At 39.4% G+C, this 21,526-nt stretch overlaps 1 protein-coding gene across 18 annotated transcripts in view; it reads right to left on the reverse strand.

Moving 5' to 3' along the window:
• The window catches only part of MBTD1 (mbt domain containing 1), a 78,020-nt gene that overhangs the window by 12,501 nt on the left and 43,993 nt on the right, over positions 1-21,526 (reverse strand). For 17 of the 18 annotated variants that reach the window (XM_032280083.1, XM_032280074.1, XM_032280073.1 and 14 more), the window contains 10 exons: positions 17,604-17,721; positions 14,595-14,729; positions 13,929-14,017; positions 13,476-13,710; positions 12,800-12,855; positions 12,371-12,475; positions 6,819-6,966; positions 5,055-5,137; positions 4,420-4,654; positions 3,838-3,915 (listed from right to left, as the gene is read on the reverse strand). In XM_032280083.1, coding sequence (XP_032135974.1) covers positions 3,838-3,915; positions 4,420-4,654; positions 5,055-5,137; positions 6,819-6,966; positions 12,371-12,475; positions 12,800-12,855; positions 13,476-13,710; positions 13,929-14,017; positions 14,595-14,729; positions 17,604-17,721 — 1,282 coding nt within the window. Of the gene's footprint in view, positions 1-3,837; positions 3,916-4,295; positions 4,655-5,054; positions 5,138-6,818; positions 6,967-12,370; positions 12,476-12,799; positions 12,856-13,475; positions 13,711-13,928; positions 14,018-14,594; positions 14,730-17,603; positions 17,722-21,526 lie in introns of those variants that run through there. The other variant, XR_004269592.1, reaches the window with a different exon arrangement.

Here is a 21,526-nt window from a genome sequence, read left to right on the forward strand (position 1 = left end):
AAAAAAAAGCAGAAGGATCCTTATCTTTGTGACTGAGTTATGTCTGTTTTCTTCCAGATGATCGAATGAACCAAGTACAAACAATAAAAAATTATGCTTCACACAATCAAAACTAAAAGGTAAATCTAAGCCACACAGTATTCCTATGTAAAATGATGTGGGATTTAAGCTGTCACTGAGTAGATCCAATACTCAAGAGCCAAACCAAAATCACACACAGCAACAACTTAAGACGTTTTCCTAACATACTATCTACTCAAGAGATAAACACGCAAGGAGAAACGTCCAACTCTGACTACTTACAGTAGTCCCTGAAAGTGGTGAGATTTAAAGCATAAATTACTGCTGCTTTTCCTGCTCTAGAATTACCACACCTTAAAAGAAAGAGGTTTTTGAAACCGTACAGTGTATAAGATTCTTTTGGCAGAACATTATAATCTCAAAAGTGTTAGTAACTATGCCTCCTTCAGGGCATGAACACAGCCTACTACCAAGCAAGCTACACCAATGAAGCCAGTCAGCTATTTCTGTACAAAACAAGTACTACCAGAACATACCACTAGCAGATGATTTTAAGTTCAAAAAGACCAACAAGCTATCCGATGAAACAAAGCCAGAATATGATAATCTCCCAAGGCAAACTTAAAAACAAACAAAAGGTTTTACAGCCCATCTGGTATTGACGGCAGTCTGCCTGCAATGGATGACAGGTTTCCAAACCCCAAATTCTTTATTTGTATAACTAAAGTTTAGTGGGAAAACTTTCTAACAAACTGTCGGAGTAATATAAAAAAATAAGAGGAGGCAGCACCATTAGAGTGAAAAACTGCAGCTTCTTAATATGGCATTACACTTATTTAATTCCAACATTCAAAAAGTTTTTTAAAAAAGCTTTGCAACAAAGCCATACCTCACTTGGTGATAACTATAATTTTTATTTGGTCCATTTAATGTAAATGTTTATATATATATTTGCTTTAGAAAATGCTTCAGAGTCTGGAGTGTTACATAATGTATGTTACACAGAGTGTATTTCTCTTCTGAAATCTGAAAAAACTCTGAATTCCAAAGTACATCTGGTCCCAAGGGTATCTAATGACGTACTGTGGGTCCATGGTTCTTTTCTATGTCCAAAGAACAATTTAAAGGCATTAGAGATGTTGTCATACTATTAGGAAATATTAAAACATTATAGTTGAGGAATATAATATGTTTGTTACATGTAGACCAAAATTCATTTTTTCAGTGAATCCAGAACTCTAGTTGTGGTAAACATCATTAAAAACTGGGATGCTAATATTACTTCATTAATTACATATTTCTTTGCATATTCCCAGCCCATTAATTCAAAATAATTTAAACCCCACAAGCCCGAAACAAATCCTACAAGAGTCACCCTAAGGGAGGCAAATGAATTGTCTATACAAAACTCATATATTTGTTCTAAAAAGCAATGTCACATAGCCACTAAGTAATAAAAATCATTCTTAATATGACATCTTGGAAAGAAAATTCTGAAATTCCAAAGTCTTATCCAACAGAAAGTGAAAGCAGATGTTATTTACTTACAGAAAGCTTAGTGATCACACCTACTACTGTCAGTCCACTGACATAAATGAAGTTCCCATGTGAGTTCTTCCTACTCATTTACAGATACATGAGAACTCCCTTTCATCTGCCCGGTTTGGCAAAAATAATTCTGGACCTGTGGGAGGCTTGTGCTATAAACAGAGGTCAAGAGACAGGCCTGTTGGTTGCTACTTGTGTGAGGCTGACCTGGGTTTTGTGCTGGGAGAAAGCCTCTTTTTCAAAGTACCAGTACAGTGGACAGTAGAAATTTTTTAGTTTCCCACTTAACAAGCAAAAACATCAGAAAGGTAAGAACAGAGTGTATTTGATGCTTCTTGCCATTTCAGTCTCTAGGTTGTTAATGAGGCATATCAGCACATACCTGAGCATACATGGCAAGTCAGCTGGAAAAACCTGTTTCAGTTTTAATTCTCAAGTGTACTTTTAAATTTTTAAATAGCTTTTTTTTTTTGTTTTAATAAAGATAGGGTTTCACCATGTTGGTCAGGCTGGTCTTGAACTCCTGACCTCAGGTGATCCGCCCACCTTGGCCTCCAAAGTGCTTGGATTACAGGCATGAGCCACCATGTCCGGCCACTTGCTTGCCTTTCTTTTTTTTCCATGTTGCCCAGGCTGGCCTCAAGCCATCTGCCCACCTTGGCCTCCCAAAGTTGCTGGGATTACAGGTGTGAGCCACTGTGCCCGGCCTAATTTAAAAATATCTTTACTGGCCAGGCGTCGTGCCTCATGCCTGTAATCCCAGCACTTCGGGAGGCCGAGGCAGGCAGATTGAACACATGAACCCAGGAGTTTGAGACCAGCCTAGGCAACATGGTGAGACAACATTTCTATAAAAATATAAAAGCTAGCTGGGCATGGTGGTATACTCCTATAGTATCAGCTACTCCAGGGTCTGAGGTGGGAGGATTGCTTGTACCTGGGAAGTTGAGGATGTATTCCAGCCTGGGCAACAGAGTGAGACTGTCTCAAAACAAACAAACAAACAAACAAAAAGCCTTATCTAAGAATGAAATGAAATATGGCCAGGTGTGGTGGCTCATGCCTATTCCAGCACTTTGGGAAGCTAAGGCAGGCAGATCGCTTGAGCCCAGAAGTTTGAGGCCAGGCTGGGCAACATGGCGAGACTCTGTCTCTAAAAAAATCCCTCCCCTTTCTTGGCAGCACGTGCCTGTGGTCCAAGCTATTCAGGAGGCTGGGTAGGAGGACTGCTTGAGCCAGGGAAGGTCAAGGCTGTAGTAAGCAGAGATTGCGCTCCTGTACTCCACTCCAGCCTGGGCAACAAAGTGAGGCCCTGTCTCTCAAAAAAAAAAAAAAAAAAAAAAAAAGAAAAAGAACGAAACATCCCATGACAAGTTTTATGAAGAGAGAAAGCTATGACTTTCTATGGTGGGGAAGTAAGATTTAAAAAAAATCAAATATAGTTAATATATTTTTTATTACTTTGGCTATAAATGCCAACAACAATTCATCGTAAGGTAAAACATGGTACAGAAAGCATTTCTAGAAAAATTTGGTGAAGCTTGACTTTGTTAGCCAGCAACCTGGATTTCTTACCAGTATCACTCTAGAAAGTTTTGCTAAGAAAAATGGGTTTATTAGGTTTCACATGTACTGTAAGCATCAAGTGTCTGCTATTTTTTTTTTTTTTGAGACGGAGTCTTGCTCTGTTGCCCAGGCTGGAGTGCAGTGGTGCGACCTTGGCTCACTGCAACTTACGCCTCCTGGGTTCAAGCGATTCTTCTGCCTCAGCCTCCCAAGTAGCTGGGACTACAGGCTCATGCCACCATATCTGGCTAATTTTTTGTATTTTTAGTAGAGACGGGGTTTCACCATGTTAGCCAGGATGGTCTCGATCTCCTGACTTCAGGTGATCCACCCGCCTTGGCCTCCCAAAGTGCTGGGATTACAGGCGTGAGCCATCATGCCCGGCCGCTAATTTATTTTTTTAAATGGTTTTTAAAAAGGATTAACTTCTAGTAGGTTTTATATATTATTTCAAGAATCATTCACAGGCTCTATTCTTTACCACGTATGCTTTAAATACTGTGGTAATAATTTCTCCTGTCAGTAAAATATGTTTCTCATTATTGAAAGGGTTTGCCTTTTACGGCATACTGCACCTTTAAGCATAATACATAATGCACAATCATCAGTTCTCACAAGAGATATCATTTTCTGTCCAAGAATACTGTGATTCCAATTAGTTAACAATTAGAAAATGTATGTGAACACCACGTGGTGACCCACTTTTCTTATGTCCTTTGTATTGCTGGGACTTAGCCTTTTTCTTCTGTTTTGACGAAGCTGATTGGTTTTCTCTCGATGCTGAAAAATAAAAGGGAAAATTGGTACCAAATAATTGCTTACAACTTTGATGATACAGTTGTCTAGATACAACTTAGATGAACTATCTTTACCAAGACCATTAAACTCATTTAAGTGCATGATACTTTGAAAATAAGGGTACTTGTTCCTACAAAACCATAGCCTCAACATGAGACAGATTCCACTATTTACTCAAAAGTATTTATTACATACCAATAAACTTTTAGTCTATAATTTTTAACTCACTAAAATAGTAAGTCTGGTTTAGTTTGGTGACTGTGGTGCTTCTATAGTCATTATGTAATTGACTATTGGGTTCACACTGCCATCGTACACATGGTCTGATTCTGTGATATTGTTGTTGAGTCTTAATGTCTTACCTGGCAACCAATCAGACATAGGTATATTCTTGTCCTGTGAGCTCACAAGATGATTTATGTGAGATAGTCCTCTGGAGAATTGCTGATTTTTACAAAAGGACACCTTTTCTGTATACCAACTTACACTGTGATGCGGGAGGCTGTAGCTGATATCCAGTTAACTGACACCACCCTACAGGATAGAGGTCAGGGGACTCACAGTCTACCCACTGATCATACTCTTCTTCCCATCCATCAAAATGTATCCTCAAGAGACGATGAATAATTCGAGTTACTGTGGCTACACATATTAAACGTGGCTCCATGAGATCTACTGCTTCTAATTTCATTCCTACACGAAATCCGTGATTTGGAACATCCTGACACAGAGAGGAAAACATTAATATTGGTATAAAGAAGAAAGAATGTGCAACACTACTATCACTAAGAAAGCCAAAAACAGAAGCAACTAGCTAAATAACATAATTTAAACCATAAATTTCAAATAATCTTTTAAACATAATACGAAGGTGAAGCATTTACGAACCAGTTAGGAAAAGTATTCATTTCTATTTCACTCAGATTAAAAATGAAACATAGTTTAGAAACAAGTTTTGATTCCTAGATAAAAGAAATTTATATTGTTTCATTGTTATATTATGTTTATTTGTATCTCCACTAAGAAATTCTAATATAAGGCAAAGACATTTTTATTAATATACATTCTATTTGTGGGGCATCAAAAAGTCCTCACGTAATTATACTCTCACTTAAATTTACCTTATTAAATAGTTTTACTGGTGCTGCAATGGAGCCAGTTTCCCTGAGGTAGTCAAACCATTTAAAAGGAAGTTTTGTGTAACCTAAAAAACACAACTGGTTTAAGTATAAGTTCATTTAAAATTAGCATAATATGAAAATGCAGACAAAAAGCAACAGTGCACAAAATCTCAAGAGCATAGGTTATATGATAAACTTTATTTTTTCTGAGACAGGGTCTTGCTCTATCACCCAGGCTGGAGTGCAGTGGAGCCCTCAACGGCTTACTGCAGCCTCAACCTCCAGGGCTTAAGTGATCCTCCTGCCTTAGTCTCTCGAGTAGCTGGGACTACAGGTGCATGCCACTGTGACAGGCTAATTTTTGCTGTTTTTAGTAGAGACAAGGTCTCCCTACGTTGCCCAGGTTGTTCTCAAACTCCTAGTCTCAAGCAATCCTTCTGCCTCAGTCTCCCAAAGTGCTGGGATTACAGGTGTAAACCGCTGCATCTGGCCTATATGATTAATTTTTAACTCATGCTAATACTGCCAAGTGCAATAATTTCTCCATGTTACACAGATTTCCCTCCCTTTTCTAGAAACACTGGTGTGCCTACTTACTCTAACACAGAAGTGGCTCTCTTTTTCTGTTTACTACAAGGGTACATTTTTGCTCTTTCAATCCTAGACTTTAGAATAGTCTAGCACCTAACACTGTGGAGTGATATTTTTCTTTCCATCCAAGAAAGAAAACTAGCTGAACAAATACTATTTTTATAGACCTCTGTTATAGCTTTCCTCCTTTCTTAGACAAATAATTTAATGCTCAAGTACTAAAATTGGGAAAAACACTGGTTAAACCATAAGTAAAACAGTAATCCTTTTAAAAGCCCACCTAGGGCTGGATGCAGTGGTGCATGCCTATAATCCCAGCACACTGGGAAGCCAAGGTGGGTGACCTACATGGTGAAACCCGGTCTCTATGAAAAATACAAAAATTAGCTGGGTATGGTGGTACACGCCTGTAATTACAGCTACTTGGGAGGGGAGGCAGGAGAATCACTTGAACCCGGGAGGAAGAGGCTGTAGAGAGCTGAGATAGCACCATTGCATTCCAGCCTGGGTGACAGAGAGAGACTGTCTTAAAAAAAAAAAAAAAGTCCACATAGCTAAGTGTGATGGTTCATCCCTAATCGCAGCACTTTGGGGAGACTGAGGTGGAAGGATCACTTGAGGCCAGGACTTTAAGACCAGCTTTGGGTAACATGGTGAGATTCCCATCTGTACATACAAAGAAAAAAGAAAAAACAAAAAAAGTCAGGCATGGTTGTGCCTTTCAGCTGTAGTTTCGGCTACCAGGGAGGCTGAGGTGGGAGGATTGCTTGGGTCCAGGAGTTGGAAGCTACCGTGAGCTATGATTATGCCATGGGCACAATCCAGCCTGGGCAACAAAGCAAGACCCTGTCTTTATTGGGGGGAAAAAATCATCAATGCCATAAGCCTGTTGAACCTATATTACTGATTCAACAGAGTATGAGAATATCAATTCATATTATAAAATACACAGATGCTCAGGAAAAATTCTATACTACTGTAATTTATTAAAGTAAGCTAGAATACAGTACTTTATGTTTTTAGAGCAACCTACAGCTCTTGTATGTATGTTTATCCACGCACATTATATATATACTCAACAAGAAAATTTAGGGCTGCGTTAAGTGATGTTAACAGAAACCATGTAAGAAGAAAGCAAGGATTAAAATCCAGTGTTTATATTAGATGAAGTACCTCTGGGTGGAGTAAGTTCAATCATGTTAATTTCACAGAAACCGACAGGGAAAATAGAAGGAGAGGTTGCATGATAACAGAACCAGTCAGATCCGTCTGCTGCTTCTGAGCCATCGATCCCAATCATCAGGAATCCGTCAGCTAGCACCTTTTAAATTAAGAGAATCCTAAGTACTTGAAATTAGATACCACTATTATAAAAATAATATTTTGACATTCTAAAAGAAAGGAAAATCTATTATATAAAGGTCTCTTAAAAGTAAAACAAGCTTCTTTATTGAGTTAACGGAAGTTCCAATGAAAAAAATCGATGTAAATTCTAGTGTGTTCCAGAAATAAAAGCAGGATTACCTAGAACTGACCTCAGAGGTCTGGGAAAAGCAGTGCCTTTGATCATGGCTATAGCCACCTGCTGTTGCAGCATCATGAAACTGGGCTGAGTGCTCTTAAAATTTACCTATCTAATCTCAGCTAAGCTCCAAGTCCTACTTGGTAACACTTTTACTTCTTTCTTTCTGATTTATCACAGAGAGTTTTTCTGAACTGTCTCCATCTTCTTCAAGCTCCAACTTGATCTCTTTTATGCTGCAGATAACCATACTCCTCTATGGCAGATGCTAAGGATGGTCCACGTAAGGGTCCTCTTGTTCCTTTCTTCAAGCCTCAGAGGCGGTTGTAACAAGTACCTCACTCCCCCTTTTTGAGTCAAGGTCTCCCTCTGTCGCTCAGGCTAGAGTGTAATTGTGCGAACATGGCTCACTGCAGCCTTGATCTCCCCAGCTCAAGCAATCCTTCTGTCTCTGCTTCCCAAGTAGCTAGGACTACAGGTGCACACCATCACACTTGGCTAATTTTTAAATTTTCATTTTATAGAGATGGGGTCTCACCATGTTGCTCAGGCTGGTCTCAAACTCCTGGGCTCAACTGATCCTTGTGCCTTGGACAAGGATCCCAAAGTGCTGGGATTACAGGCACAAGCCACCTAGCCCAGCTGCCCCCCCACACCCTCCCCATCTTTTTTCTGAGATGGAGTTTCACTCCTGTCTCTCAGGCTGGAGCGTGATGGTACAATCTTGGCTCACTGCAACCTCCACCTCCAGAGTTCAAGTGATTGCTCTGCCTTGGCCTCCTGAGTAGCTGCGATTACAGGCATGCGCCATCATGCTGGCTAATTTTCGTATTTTTAGTAGAGATGGGGTTTCGTCATGTTGGCCAGGTTGGTCCCAAACTCCTGACCTCAGGTGATCCACTCACCTCAGCCAGGCTGCCCATCTTTTTAAAACTAAGACAAACTGGCCGGGTGCAGTGGCTCATACTTGTAATCCCAGTACTTTGGGAAGCTGAGGCTGCCGGATCACCTGAGGTGGGGAGTTCGAGACCAGCCTGACCAACATGGAGAAACCCCACCTTTACTAAAAATACAAAATCAGCTGGGTGTGGTGGTGCATGCCTGTAATCCCAGCTACTTGTGGGGCTGAGGCAGGAGAATATCCTGCAGCCAGGAGGTGGAAGCTGTAGTAAGCTGAGATGACGCCACTGCACTCCAGCCTAGGCAATAAAAGCGAAACTCCATCTCAAAAAAAAAAAAAAAAAAACAACCAGCCAACCAACCAACCAAACCTCCCACCCCCAAAAAAACACCCTAAGACAAATTTCCCCATCTTGCCCTATTCCCACTGGAATTATGCTCTCAAAAGAGCATCTCTTACATTCTAATGTTTCCCAGTTTCCATTATACCAAAAATATTTTGGCTGGGTGTGGTGGCTCACGTCTGTAATCCCAGTGCTTTGGGAGGCCCAGGCGGGTCGATCACCTGAGATCAGGAGTTCGAGACCAGCTTGGCCAACATGGCAAAACCTCGTCTCTTGTAAAAATACAAAAAATTAGCTGGGCATGGTGGTGGCGCCTGTAATCCCAGTACTTGGGAGGCTGAGGCAGGGAGAACTGATTGAACCCAGGAGGCGGAGATTGCAGTGAGCAGATTGCACCACTGTACCCCAGCCTGGGCGACACAGTAAGACTTCGTCTAAATAAAAAAAAAATTTTACTTTGAAATAGGTTCAAAGTTACAGAATAAACTCTATTCACCCAGAGACTCAAGTTACATACTATGTAACTCCTTGCAGTCTGATTTTTGTCTTTATCTACTCTTTTATTGCGTGTGTAAGTGTGTGTGTGTGTGTGTGTGTGTGTGTGTGTGTGTGTGTGTGTGTGTGTGTGTATCTAAATATATACACATTTTTTTTTTTTGAGATGGAGTCTCCCTTTGTTGACCGGGCTGGAGTGCCGTGGTGCAATCTCCGCTTACTGCAACCTCCCCATCCCAGGTTCAAGTAATTCTCCTGCCTCAGCCTCCTGAGTAGCTGGGATTATAGGCGTTCAACTCGACTGATTTTTCTATTTTTAGTAGAGATGGGGTTTCACCATGTTGGCTGGGCTGGTTTTGAACTCCTGGCCTCAAGTGCTTCTGCCTCCCAAATATTCTTTTATATATTTGTTGAATTTTTGCTTTTGGCAATTTTTTTTTCCCTGCAGTATTTTGCCTTTAACTAAATTGCTAAATTCATTAATAAACTCCTAGTCTGCCCAACCCAATGGCCTTTTCCCCCAGCACTACCCTCCTCAAACTTGAGCCTCGCTAAGTATCTTTTGAGACAAGGTCGCCCAGGCTGGGATGCAGTGGTGTGATCACGGCTTACTGCAGCCAACTTCCCCGAGCTCAGGTGATCCTCCCACCTTAGCCTCCCGGGCATCTGGGACTATAGGTATGCCACCACACCCAGCTAATTTTGTAGAGACAGTGTTGTCCTATTGCTCAGGCTGGTCGAGAACTCCTGGGGGCCAAAGCGGGCTCAAGCGATCTGCTCACCTCTGCCTTCCAAAGTTCTACGATTACAGGTGTGAGCTACTGCATCCAGCCTGCTCTTAACTTTCTGAAACATTTTCTGCTAGTCTCATATCACATTCTGGTCTACCAATCAATCTTCTCAACTCTCTGATCATTCTTTCTCTATTCCTTTCGGTACTTGCTCTTTCACCTCCAACCTTCAAGTTTCTGATTTCAGCTCTTTTCTTTCTGTTTTGATGACCTTATCCACCCCAGTACTACAATGATCAACTTCTAAACCAGTGATTCCTAAAGTTTTATCATGAGTTTGCCTCCCTTCCAGTGTCTCGGTCCAGCATTTTACCTGCGTGCTGAACATATTCTTGGTGTTAGTACAGGGTATCAAATCCATAACACCTCTTACTCCTTTAGAGGTAATCAATCACTGTGTTCCACAACTCTGTCTTACCTTGCCATTAATCTCTGTCTTGACTTTGGTATCTTGTTTGATATCATTGCTTTCAGCCATCCTCTATGGATTCTGCCCCTCTTACACAGTAAAATTTTCCTTCAGTCCGATCTCTGTTCAGGCCAGAACCTTTACCAGGCTATCCTGTCTACTAAAGAACTCTTGGGTGACCTGACAAGTGTTTAAAGCCTGTAATACTGGTCCCACGTTATCTTTTGGTCTCTTCCCCCAAGTTCCTTTCTTTGGTTATTTCTACGTGTTAAACATGTACACTAACTTTCCTACTCTCAAGCTTGACAGCTTTGCCTAAGACTTCTGGACAGAACTACCCCACTTACATGGGTTTCCTTTCTTCATTCTTTTAATATAGCTGACTGGACTAGAAACTTGTATGTATCTTGTATGGAACCAAACCAAAGGCTTAGTTCAGCTATTCAGACTCTTTCTCAGTAATTAGAATGCACACAGAGACTGCTGTCAAGTCATGGGTAAGAGCTGGATCTGAAAGGATTCTCCCACCTCAGCCTCCCAAAGTACTGGACTTATAAGCATGAGCCACCACGCCTAGCCTTTATTGGGATTCTGATTGTGTAGATATGGAGGTCATGGAAATCCATGGTTTTTTTTTTTTTTTCTCTGTTGTTTGAGATGGAGTCTTGCTCTATATGCCTAGGCTAGAGTGCAGTGGTACAATCTCAGCTCATTGCAATCTCCACCTTCCGGGTTCAAGTGATTCTCTTGCCTCAGTCTTTTGAGTAGCTGGGATTACAGGCAAGCACCACCACAGCTGGCTCATTTTTATATTTTTAGTGGAGATGGGGTTTCATCATGTTGACCAGGCTGGTCTTAAACTCCTGACCTCAAGTGATCCACCCACCTTGGCCTCTCAAAGTGCTGGGATTACAGATGGGTGTGAGCCATTGCACCCAGCCTTTTCTTTTTAACATGATTGCGGGTGTTTCAGGAATCTGTGTTTTAAATCTTATCAGATTGTTCTGATCATTAGTCAGGAAAAGAGGAAGAACAGGGTTTGGAGCCAGTCTTGTCTAGCTGTGTGACCATGTGACATGGCAGCCATTGTAATTGTTTTTCTTTTAGCTAAAGGTTTTAAATGGTTGAGATGCAAATCATGATTTAAGTTACATCTTTATGTAAGTAGATTTTCCATCAGTGATTCTTGACCATGGCTGTACATGAGATTCACCTAGAGCCTTAGAAAAAAAACACCAATGTTAGCCAGGCATGGCGGCTCCTGCTTGTAATCCGTTACTCAGGAGGCTGAGGCAGGAGGATTGCTTGAGCTCAGGAGTTTGAGACTATCCTGGGTAATATACTGAGACCCCACTGCTAAGAAAACAACAACAACAAAATTGGCTGGGTGTGGTGGCATGCACCTGTTGTCCCAGGTACTTGGGAGGCAAAGGCAGGAGGACTGCTTGAGCCTGGGAGGGAGGCAGAGGTTGTAGTGAGCTGACATCGTGCTACTAAACTCCAGCCTGGGCGACAGAGTGAGACCACATCTAAAAAAAAAAGTGCTGGGTGCCGTGGCTCCGGCTACAATCCCAGCACTTTGGGAGGACTGCTTGAGCCCAGTAGTCTGAGACCAGCCTGGGCAACCTAGGGAGACCCCGTATCTACAAAAATAAAACTAAGAAAATTAGCCAGGCATGATAGCACACACCTGTGGTCCCAGCCACTCTGGAGGCTGAGGTGGGAGGGCCACTTGAGCCTGTGATCACACTACTGCACTCTAGCCTGGGCGACAGAGAGAGACTGTGTCTCAAAAAAAAATGAACAAACAAACAAAAAAACCTGAAGACCCTCTCTTCTAGGCCTTTTTTAAAGAGCAGTTTCATATGAGAGGGAAAAGAGAAAAGAAGCAATAAAGTACTATGAAAAAGGCCTAAAAAGGAAACATAGGAATCTCATGATACACTTGGCCTTGTTAAAATTCTGAATTGGACTAGTCTTGACTAGAAGTAATGTAAATATTTTCCCTTTAAATTAGGATATACTTCCACAAATAATCTTAGCAGACTCAAAGTGACAATCTGACAATAAACTATATAAGAAAGATCAGAGAATTCAAATTTATTTTGAAATTCCTAGCAACCTTCTCCCTAGTAAAGATATATATACACATACACATTTTCTGTCAAAATGAATATGCTTGGAGGCAATATGCTTGGAGGCTCCTATTGCTTACACCCAAATCCTATCATTTCATTTCTATATTTTAAAACCTATTAACTTACCTTTCTAATGGTTGCGACACATATTGTAGAAAGATTTAATGGGTCTATAGCTTCCAATTTCATTCCTTCCTTGAACCATTCCCCACTCTGGTCTACTTCTTTTACCTAAAGAATTATATGAAAGCACATCTACTGTTACTAATGTTGTTATTTTAATAACTAAAATATTACCAATGTGAAAAGATTTACCAGGTGCCTTCTCCTACCTACCTAATATTATAACTCCAACTTCCATTAAGGTTTAGAGAGAATTCAGACAAATAGAATTTAAGAATAATCATAATAAAGAGTTGTGACACCTACGGATTTACAAGTCTTAATTCTCTTAAGTGAACATATGTAATTGTGATTTCCATCATTTTAGGAAAAAACCCACAACCCTCTTTCAAACCTAATTTACAAATGAGGGTTCTTATAAAAACTTCTTACCTTAGCAAATAAATGTGGTGGTGTATCAAAATGTCCATCCTGTTTCTTTGTAATATCTACAAGGAAAAGTTACACACTAATCTGTCAGCATTTGTGAGAAGACCAAAAACCACGTTCTTTGAAGGTTTCAAACTCACAAAGTATGTCATACTATAAAACATGGCAAAAAGACATGCCTTCTACATTTGGGATGAATACTATTCTTTAATAGTCTTTTCTCTCTTCAGAGTACATGTGCATATATGCTTTCAGCTAAATACATTCAGCCAATTTTAATGCTCATAGTTTTAATGTAATTCCTTAGAGAATTACAACTTTAGAAGCATGTTTTCATGTGCTTAGTATTAACTCTAACCACATTTAATCTTGCTGTTTTGATTAAAATTGAATGGAAAGGGAAAGATATCTTTAGATCTTTCAAATGGGCTGAATAATAAAAGAAACAATTGTAGTTGTGACCAAAAGTGCATTCGTTTGGAGAACAAGTGGAAGGAATACAAAAAAATTTATTAGGACACTAATATAGTGTGAACCTTCACTAATTAAGGTAGAATAAGCAGCCCAAACAACTAGAATGCTATTTTTGATCTATGCAATACTGTAGAGAAAAATAACCAACTAGTATAATTCAGCCTCAATGATACTTTCGACAGGAGTTCTTGTGATAGGTGCTTACCAGATCTTTTGAAACGATGACCTATGCTTCGAGACCAACCGATATGATGAATTAACGGGCTGTGCATATGGCACCAGAAGTCATCTGTTCTATCTTCGCTTTCTTCATACACTAGTCTTAATCTTCCTCCAATTATACTTTCCACAACTGCTACTCGTGTTCGACACAAATGCCTCTTGTCAACCACTTCTACTCTCATGCAAGGTTTGAAAGGATACTGCATACTCTCTGAAACCTTGAAATAAAAGTATACAAAAAAAAAAAAAAAAAAAAACTGCTCGAAATTTGTGACAAAGGTCTACAAGGAATTTTCGTATTATAACGTAAAAAATACTGAATGCGCTTGAAATGTAACACAGATCATCTGGTTCACAAAATTAAACCAATTCTTTAAAAATGTTCATTACCCTTGTTTTATAGAGCTCTTCAGTCTTTATAAGATCCTGTTTTTACCTTTTGTGAGAAATCAGGAGGAAGTGTTTTGGCACCAGTAAGTCGTTTCACTAAAAAAGCTTTCCAGTTTGTATACTTATGCTGAATAGCTAAAATAGAAGAAATAACCAGTTACACTTTGCAAAAACGAAGTGCTTCATAAATTGTTTAAAAAAAAGGTAACAAATTTCCTTGCAAGTCAGACTACTAACATTCTGAAAAGTAAATATACAGAAAGCAAGCATATGTCTTGTCAGCAAAAGGCTGCTTGACACCAAAAAAATTATTTTAATTTCTTTATTTTTTTTGAGATGGAGTCTTGCTCTGTCACCCAGGCTGGAGTGCAGTAGTGCAATCTCAGCTCAGGAGAGATTGCAACCTCCATCTCCTGGGTTCAAGCGATTCTTCTGCCTCTGCCTCCTGAGTAGCTGGGACTACAGGCACACGCCATCACGCCGGGCTAATTTTTGTATTTTTAGTAAAGACAGGGTTTCGCCATGTTGGTCAGGCTGGTCTCAAACTCCTGACCTCAAGTGATCCACCTGCCTTGGCCTCCCAAAGTGGGATTACATGCATGAGTCCCTATGCCAGGCCTTTAATTTCCATATTACTTTAACATTACTATGTGTAAAACAGCATTAAAGTACACATATATAAAATTACAGTAAGGGTAAATGAGCTACTTACTTCTAGGAGGAACAAGAGGTTTTCCGCTGGCTGCACACCAACCAACTGGATGGATATCAGAACCACATATATTGCACCAGAAGTCCAGAGCGGAGTCATTTTCAAATCCTTCATATCTTAAAAGGGCATTGTAACCTGAAACCCAGAAATAAATCACCACATAGTAATAAAATTAAATAAAACAGTAGAGCATCTGATAGCAGTTGTCAAACTAGTGTCTATCTGCAATAGAATCACCTGCAGGCATTGTTAACAGACAGATGCTGGGTCCCACTCCAGAGATTCTGATTTTGTAGATCTTGGGTGGAACTGAGAATATGCCTTTTTAACAAGTCCTCAGGTGATGCTCTTGCTGCTGGTCTAGGGACCAAGCTTTGAGAAGCATTTGTTCGGTGCAGTTAGTTCAACTGTTTTCAGAGCACGGCATCCTTGAATGTATTTCAATTGTACCCAATTCTTTTTCTTTTCTTTCTTGAGATGGAGTCTTGCTCTGCTGCCTAGGCTGTAGTGCAGAGGCATGATCTTGCCTCACTATAACCTTGACCTCCTGGGTTCAAGCAATTCTCTTACCTCACCTTCCTGAGTAGCTGGGATTACAGGCATATATATAATTACATATATAACATATATGTTATATAATAGGTATATAAAATATACCTATTATATAAATATAAAAATATAAAAACATAAATATGTATTATTTATATTATATATACAGTAATTACATATATGAATTTATGGAGACAGGGTCTTGCTTTATCGCTCAGGTTGGAGTGTAGTGGTATGATCTTGGCTTGCTGCACCTCCACCTCCTGGGTTCAAGTGATTCTCCTGCCTCAGCCTCCAAGTAGCTGGGATTACAGGTATGTGCCACCACGCCCAGCTAATGTTTGTATTTTGTAGAGACAGGGTTTCACCATGTTGGCCAGGCTGGTCTTGAACTCCTGATCTCAGGTGATCTGCTCGCCTTGCTCTCCCAAAGTGCTAGGATTACAGGCATGAGCCAGTGTCTGACCTTGAAGTATATTTCAAAGAAATTGCTTTATCCAGCAGCTTAGGTGGACAACTACTCCTGGGTAATTTGAATGTGGATACTTTAAGAATCTAAATTTTTCTGTCCTATGTATTTAGAAATAAGATTTGAATATGCCAGGTAAAAAGTTTAATAAACACAAAGAAAATCATGTAAATGAGTTAAAAACTGTATGTCCTAGGCTAATAGGAAGCCTTGTTCTTGGAAAGCACAAAAAATAAATAATGTATCCTATTTATAATTTTACAAATTTTCTGATGATAAAAGATTCCGATTTAATTTAAGGTCTTTAATGAAATAGAAAAGGGCCAATATATGTGTATCGCAGGTTAGGAGCCAAGTTCAGTCAGCCTTTTCATGTCTGTGAAAATTTATAGCATTAAACGTTCAGTTTTAAAATTCAGTAATTTCACAGAACAATTTATGAGTTTGCTAATTATTGCTGAACTCTAGCTTTTGGTTAACATTAGGCTTACTTCTACAATGGGATTAAAGTGGCTTAAAAGAAGTTACGTGATGCAATTAGATAAACAAGAAATGTAAAATCAGAGATGGAAGGCTGAAGTAACTTTTGGATAGTAAATGCACGGATCTTAAGAGCTATTTAAATGTAACTAACACCCAGGAAAAAAATAATATGCTGTTGTTTTAAATTATAGTGTAGAGAATAAGCATTTAGTGAATGCTTATACAGCTGGGAAAATGTTACAAGAAAAAGATGGGGAATTGACCTGGATAATACAGTTGAGTACAGAGATGGGACACTCTTGAAAGACGTGACAAAAACGTGCTGTAGGAAGGAGATAGGGAGATTGGCCTCATTACAATGGATCATTTATGCTGGAGAACAACAATACATCTGGCACATGGTATATGTGCAACTCATCAATAGCCATAAAAACTGGCCATCTCGATCCTTTAAAAAGCCATTAAAAATGCTTGAACAGAAAAACAAAATAATTTTTAGGTTAATTAAGTCAATTAGCAGTACACAGTACAGCAGTCTGCAGAGTGTTTTGAGGCAAATGCCGGAAATGAGACTAGAGAGAATAGGAGTTAGGTATCTGTCACAGTAGTAATTGAAGATAACTTTTCTTTTGAGTGGCTGCCTGCCTCTCCTTTATACTGCCCTACTACACTAGTCACTGAGTATCTTACCATACTAATGGTTGTAGTATTCAACATTTGGCAGATGTGAGCATGCTGGAAAAAAATACAAGTCTTCTGGACCCCATCCTTTGTCCACATTGCCGATCATAGTAGATACCTAACATGTTTTATTTCGTGAGCAGTAAAGGGCTTGGTATGGTAGAGGCAGTGGGAATAAAGAGAAAGGAAGAACCCAAGATACATATTTGTCAATACTTGTATAAATTTGGTATTACGGTTCTTACGTCTTTTTAATATGGAGAATGGGTCTTGCTATATTGCCCAGGTGGGTCTTGAACTCCTAGGCTCAACTATCCTCCTGCCTCTGCCCCACTAAGAGCTGCAATTACAGGCATGAGCCACAGTGGCCAGCTCTTATCACGTTTTTTAGTACCTTAACTTTAGTTACTTTTCAAAGTAACATATACATTATGACCCATAATAGGTCTGTTGCTGGATTATTTTTATGGCTGTGATCTAAGAATGGCTTTTACATTTTTAATGGCTGAATAGGTAACAATTCATGATACATAACAATAAAATGAAATTCAAATTTCCTGTAAATAAAGTTCTACTGGAACACAGTTAAGTCCATTTGTTTACGTATTGCTAAGGATGCCTTCATGCTATGATGATAGAGATGAGCAGCTGTGATAGAGATCATATGGCCTGCAAAGTTGAAAATATTTGTTTGGCTTTTCACAGAAAACAATTTGCCAACCCCTGCCCTATATCATATTTTTATTTGGCAATACTTGCAAAATTTATAAACATGCTTTTTTACAAAACGTTACAAGGATTACTAAATGATTATTCATGCTTTTCACCTGCTAATTTTACAATTCCAGCAATCCAGAAGACTTTGGTAGGTAGGCTGCAGTCTGTATTGGGAACTTCTACTCTCACATTTTCTGAGATATCACCCCAGCAGGTCCCCATAGGTGCCTGTCATACAAACATCATTAAATTATTGTCTTATTAACAGAAAGCCTAAAACATATCAATGAAAATTAAGCATTACCATCATAATAGGAATGTTAAACTAAAAATGGCATTTTAATTCATATTTATTTAATTTGTTTCATAGAATTCTATCTGGAAAAAGCCAGTGTCAGGGATAAACAAGAAAGAATTCACATATATTAGACTAGGTCCATGCTGACTTCAAAATTCGATACTGTCCTAATACAAGATTTAAGCAGCAATTTTTCTAAGAGTAAAATTACAAATTCAACAGCAGATTTCATAGATTAAGCTGACTTAAGAAATTTATTATTTTAATATGTACTGAATGAATTCTCTTACCCTAATTTCTAATTTTAAAAGATGTGGCCAAAGAGCAGAAAGAAAAACAATTCCAGTCAGCAACGTGGTTTCCAACAACATGAATAAGAGAAATGAAACTAGATTATTTTTATTTTTAATTTAAGTTAAATTCACAGAATATATATCTAGTCCACGAAGATGGACATGAGGGAAAAGCACTGGAATGTTATTAAGAAGGTGGAGTTGAAGAGTTTTGGAGATGAGTACCATGGTAAACTATTTAAATTATTATTTCAAAATTTCTCATGCAGAAATTACTATAAAGATAAAACTTCCAACGTTAGAACTGGTAATCACTAGTTTCCCACAGCAAATGGTTAAGATGGGGACTTGGAAAATCAATTAAATGAGCATCAGGAAGGGATTTTCCGAAATCTAACAGATGTTTCCAAAGTACAGTTTCTATTACATTTTAACCTTTAAAACTCAAGGCAATTCACAATTACTTGGAACTTATGCAATGGTAAATTAAGTCAAATAAGCAAATTTAAGAATATAAATGCTGATAATACTAAAACAGTTTGTGTTGCTCTGGACAATCAGTTCCTCATTAAATTTAGAACCTCGATCATAAAGAAAAGGATTATGTGAGGTTATAAAAGATTTGATAGTATGAACAAATCAGGAAAAACCAAAATAGCCTTAAAGCTCAAAGATGAACAAAGATATCTAGGAGTTACATGAACTAGCCAATCTTAACACTGGGCAAATGTCCTCCATGCAAGGACCCTCCTACTTTGGTGGATGCTAACCCAATAGGAGGACTAGCCTAAAACAACATTAAACCCCTACCCTCTCAAGAGTTTCTGGAATTTCTGAAGGAGAGGAAGAGAATGTCAAATACTAAAGTTGAATAAGCCTAGAAACCAAAGACAGAATCAATTAATGGCTACAGGTTTAAGTAGTAAGCAATGAGTATACCTCAGTAACTTGGCGTTATGGACTATCTCAACTATTTACAGTTCTGGAAGGGTACAAACAATGATCTCTCGGAGTTGTGCAAAAAATAATATATTCATTGTGACTACCTCTTCCTTTTTTTTTTTTTTTTAAACTTTAGGACTGGACTCTTCAGGTTCTGCTATCTTTCCCCTATATCATTCTAGACTGTAGGGCCATCCCTATTGCCAGCAGATACGATCATAAAAGGGGAAATTAGAAGGAAGACAGGTAACATAGATTAAGCTAACATACATTAACACAAAAGGCATGTATTCATTTCTGTAAGGATGTACCAATTAGAGCAGATAGATGCAGTTAAATGAATGCAGTACAGCACCCATCCCTCTTTGGTTACCAAATCTGTGAATTGGGTTTATTTTTCATTGAGAAGAAAGAGGCATGCTTGTGCTAATGAGTTGGGGGTCAGGTTGGCACACTGCTAAGTGAGTTTGGCATACAGGACTCCCTTTTGAGCTAAATGTGACAATCTGTCATATTGACTTTCAATTCTTTAAAGCCTTAACATTTGCTGGGAGAAAAATTTTAATCATATTTTATTAAAGAAAACAAAATGTCAATATGCTTGCTTAAAAAATAATGTTCACTTTGGTGGAGGATATGATGTTTTGGTCCCTACAGTCTGGATTGGTATAGGAGAAAGTAGCAGAAAGTGACATTTGTTCTTGCCTGTAAGGTTGTGGTTCTGCTAGGCCCTCTTAAACCAATCCATATGGTTTATTCTAAGAAAAAAATGAAGAAACAAAAACACCAACAAGAAAGAGCACCACTGTCATAGCACAGTATGTGCTCAATGTGTTGAAACAATACGGTAATTTCATAGATATGTCTGCCCTTTTGTTTAAAATGAATATTATTAAGTGTAGAAGACTAAATGACCCAGGGCTTGACAGCCATCTTCATCCAAGTCATCTGTCTTCTCTTGCTGGCAGGAGGGATACCTCTGAAAGTCTGGATTGGCATAGCATGAACTAGCAGAACCATAATTTACAGGTAACAACAAATTTACCTTCCAGACTCAGGACGCGAGGTCCACCTCAGGCTCCTCCCAAACAAGGAAGATCTGCTCCACCACTTCCTGCTCCAGGGCCACTCGTGAGGGCTATCTGGGAGCGACTCTCCTTCCCTGCAAGGTAAGCTGTCATCAGGTCCTGCAGGACATGGCCAAATCCAAATGCTGAGGGGTCCCCAACACAAATGTATGACAACCTCCACCTGACTGTAAGAAAATAACTGGGTGGGAAGTCTTATTTCCTGTACTTCAAGATCATTCCCAGATAGTCCAATGGCTCAGCTGGCTAGTATTCAGACTCTCAGAGGGCTGCTGCACAGCACACAGGATGCTTTATGGCAGAGATAGAGATTTCCCTCTGCAGAGCTGCCAACCACAGATAACCATACCATCTTGAATGTTAATCTGTAAGTGGGCAGAGACAAGATCTGAAGTTGCATATAGGTAACCAAGAAGGAATATTTATCCCAATGAGATGGCAAATGTACAAAAAGCCACCATTAAAAAGCCTTCAGACTAATAGGCATATGATTACTAAAGTACATCTAGCAGAGAATGATGAAATATTTGGCCAAAAATGGGAGAAAACATTACAGAAATTTAAGTAAAAAGAAATCAGAGTTCCTAAGTACTATTTACTAGAATTGGTAGAAAGTAGAAAAAGAAAAAAAAAACCTGTTCCTATATTCTCCACAAAGTCCACTCACCTTTTTCTTTTTTAAAAATTTTATTTATTTTAGATGGGGTTTCACCGTGTTGGTCAGGCTGGTCTCGCACTCCTAGCCTTGTGATCCTCCCGCCTCAGTCTCCCAAAGTGCTGGGATTACAGGCATGAGCCACCGTGCCTAGCCACCTTTTTTTTTTTTTTTTTCAGATGAAGTTTTTTCTGCTCTTGTCACCCAGGCTGCAACCGTCCCCTCCTGGGTTCAAGTGATTCATGCGTCACCATGCCCAGATAATTTTGTATTTTTAGTAGACACAGGATTTCCACATGTTTATCAGGCTGATCTCGAACTCCCAATCTCAGGTGATCCGCTCGCCTTGGCCTCCCAAAGTGCTGGGATTATAGGCATGAGCCACCATGCCTGGCCTTTTTTTTTTTTTTTTTTTGAGACAGTCTTGTTCTGTCACCCAGGCTGGAGCAAAGTGGCAAGATCTCAGCTCACTGCAACCTCCGCCTCCTGGTTTCAAGCCATTCTCCTGCCTCAACCTCCAAGTAGCTGGGATTACAGGTGCGTATGATCAAGGCTAATTTTTGTATTTTTAGTAGAGACGGGGTTTCACTAAGTCGGCCAGGCTAGTCTCTACTCCTGACCTCAGGTGCTCCGCCTGTCTTGGCCTCCCAAAGTGCTGGGATTATCGGCGTGAGCCACAGTGCCCAATCTCTGCTCACCTTTTGACCTGATACCAGAATCCATCTTTTGAGTGGTGGCAGCAGACAGATGGGGAGTC

The sequence above is a fragment of the Sapajus apella genome, unplaced genomic scaffold, assembly GCF_009761245.1.
Source record: "Sapajus apella isolate SASKATOON/1434 unplaced genomic scaffold, GSC_monkey_1.0 scaffold12, whole genome shotgun sequence".
Classification (NCBI taxonomy): domain Eukaryota; kingdom Metazoa; phylum Chordata; class Mammalia; order Primates; family Cebidae; genus Sapajus; species Sapajus apella.